Raw genomic sequence first — 2,305 nt, forward strand, 5'->3', positions numbered from 1 at the left:
CCCACTTATATATATATATATATATATATAATTTGTTTAAAAAAATATCATACCTTCATGCAAATCCTTCCCAGCTAACACACAAAGTACCAGTTATGTGATTTATTGGTACTTTATTTTTATTTCACACTTTGCATGCTCCTAGTTTCTTTTGCGCTTTAGTGAAATGATGTACAGCGTGCGCTGCCGCATTTGCGCGAGCAATTGAAGAGTGCGTGCAATTGAAGAGTATAACGTCTGACAGGACAGGATAGTTCAATTTTCTGAGGTGAGAGACTTTTTATTTCATAACAAGTTACAAAAATAACGATAGAATAATGAGACTGACATTAAGCCTGACAACATCTCATCTGACTGCAGATACTGAATCGGGACAGCACGTTTTTCTCAGGCAGTCTTTACTTAAACTGCAAAAAAAAGTGTCAGCAACTTTCACGCACATTTTTCAAAACAAAAGTCTCGCATCAGAAAAACATTTAGAATTACGTTTTTTCTTTTTGTAGATGTTTCTTTGACTGTACACTCCGCGACCCACCAGTTGAGAAACACTGGGATAGGATACAGATTTGGAATTTATTGGATTCTAAAGAGTGGGTGTTACATACCAAAATGGAGTCATATGATTGCAAGGGAAGTGTTGAAAATTAATAGGGAATGGTTACATCATGTAAAAAAGGTTTATTTGACATTTTTAAAAAGGTCCAATTAGAAAAAGTTTCATAATTTCTATCATATTAAAGTATTTCATACCAATTTGTATGCTGTAAGTGTTTGTTTATTGCTTGGCATTGTGTTTTAAACTATCCTGTTTTGCTATGAAAATAGCCTTTAGTGCTGACATGACATAAAAAATAAAAGAATAAACAAATTAACATTTCAAAAAGTGTAAATTTTTTTATTTGGAATAATAAAAAATAAAATCATGCACACCAGGCTTGTGCAATAAAAAGTAAATGTTCTTGTTGACTTTAAAGTGGGAGTGCTTCCAGCATAGCTCTGAGCTCCAGTCAACTGGAAAACTCTGCCATCAGGATGAACAGCCGTCAGTGGTGGTTTCTGGGTAGCTGTTCAAATCTGAACAAAAGCAGGCCAGAGAGAAAAAAAAAAAACAGTTTTGCATTGACACTCAGACAAGCTAATAAAGCACCTACTGAAGAGCTATCATTACGGGTCAGTTTGTTATTTTGATGGCTTAACATCCTTTCTGTTCTGTTTTACTCCTCCTGTCCTCCTTCTCCTCTCTTATGATTGTAATACCTGGTCAACATGTAACGGTTTTCACCTTTTGCTGCACCCAAAGATCCAATGAACCAGTTTTGTGACCAGGTCCTGAACTTTCTGCTCTGTCCCTACTCTCCTGTTGTAGCCCCTTCCTCTCCTGGTGTTGACTCCATACCCTTGCAGCGTACGGGAAGCCAGAACGCCACAGGAACATTCCCCAGTGCCGGCTACGCCACTGGCCCTGGTGCCTCCACCGCCGACTATGCCAACCCCTACCGTACACTACAGTTCTGCCCTTCCACAGATTCACCCTACAGCAAATCGGGACCTGCTCTGCCCCCGGAGGCAACACTGGTCAGGTCGCCCTCTGTGGACAGCATCCAGAAGGACCCCAGGTGAGTTCTCCCACTGTCTAATGCATTTAGAAGGAACTGCGTATGGAGATCTCAGCCAGTTAGTGAGAATTAGAGCCGAACTGACAGGCTGTGTGATTAACAAATCAAACAGAGCTTCACATGCACAAGTTGTCAATTAAGACACTGTAGGGGAGAGTGGGGTAAGCTGTGCCATTGTTTAATTTTATTTGTCCTTAGGTAAAGAGAAATTAGAACTAATATGGCTAATTACAATTCAGGATATCTGGTGTCAACTGAATACAGAAGAAAAGCATCTATAACACATGGTCATAGAAATATGACTTCTCAAAAACTAAAAACTTATGAATAAAAACAATCCAATTCCAAAGTCTTATTTTTTCGGCACGTTATTTGTAAACAGTGTTGGGCAGTAACGCATTACTTAGTAACGCGTTACTGTAATTTGATTACTTTTTTAGTAACGGAGTAATTTAACGCGTTATAATGTTCAAAATAGTAATTAGAGTATAGATACAAGCCGAGGTGTCTATACGTTACTGCCGCGTTACATTGCTGACAGAATGCAGTGTTTTATAATCTAGAGACCTAAAAAGGATGTAGCACAGGCACTGTCGAGTCAAGTGCCAGTGGATCAGAGACCTGCTCCCGCGAGACCCGACGCAACAGAGTGCGGCGCGGGACAAGACTTGATAGGCGAGTGCAGAGAC

The 2,305-nt window shown here is 39.7% G+C and overlaps 1 protein-coding gene across 1 annotated transcript in view; it reads left to right on the forward strand.

Moving 5' to 3' along the window:
• Positions 1–2,305, forward strand: part of LOC107732586 (catenin delta-2-like) — an 88,101-nt gene that overhangs the window by 49,761 nt on the left and 36,035 nt on the right. Inside the window, exon 9 of the mRNA XM_016543950.1 lies at positions 1,301–1,616. Coding sequence (XP_016399436.1) covers positions 1,301–1,616 — 316 coding nt within the window. The remainder of the gene's footprint in view (positions 1–1,300; positions 1,617–2,305) is intronic.

The sequence above is a fragment of the Sinocyclocheilus rhinocerous genome, unplaced genomic scaffold, assembly GCF_001515625.1.
Source record: "Sinocyclocheilus rhinocerous isolate Xijiao unplaced genomic scaffold, SAMN03320098_v1.1 scaffold1420, whole genome shotgun sequence".
Taxonomy (NCBI): domain Eukaryota; kingdom Metazoa; phylum Chordata; class Actinopteri; order Cypriniformes; family Cyprinidae; genus Sinocyclocheilus; species Sinocyclocheilus rhinocerous.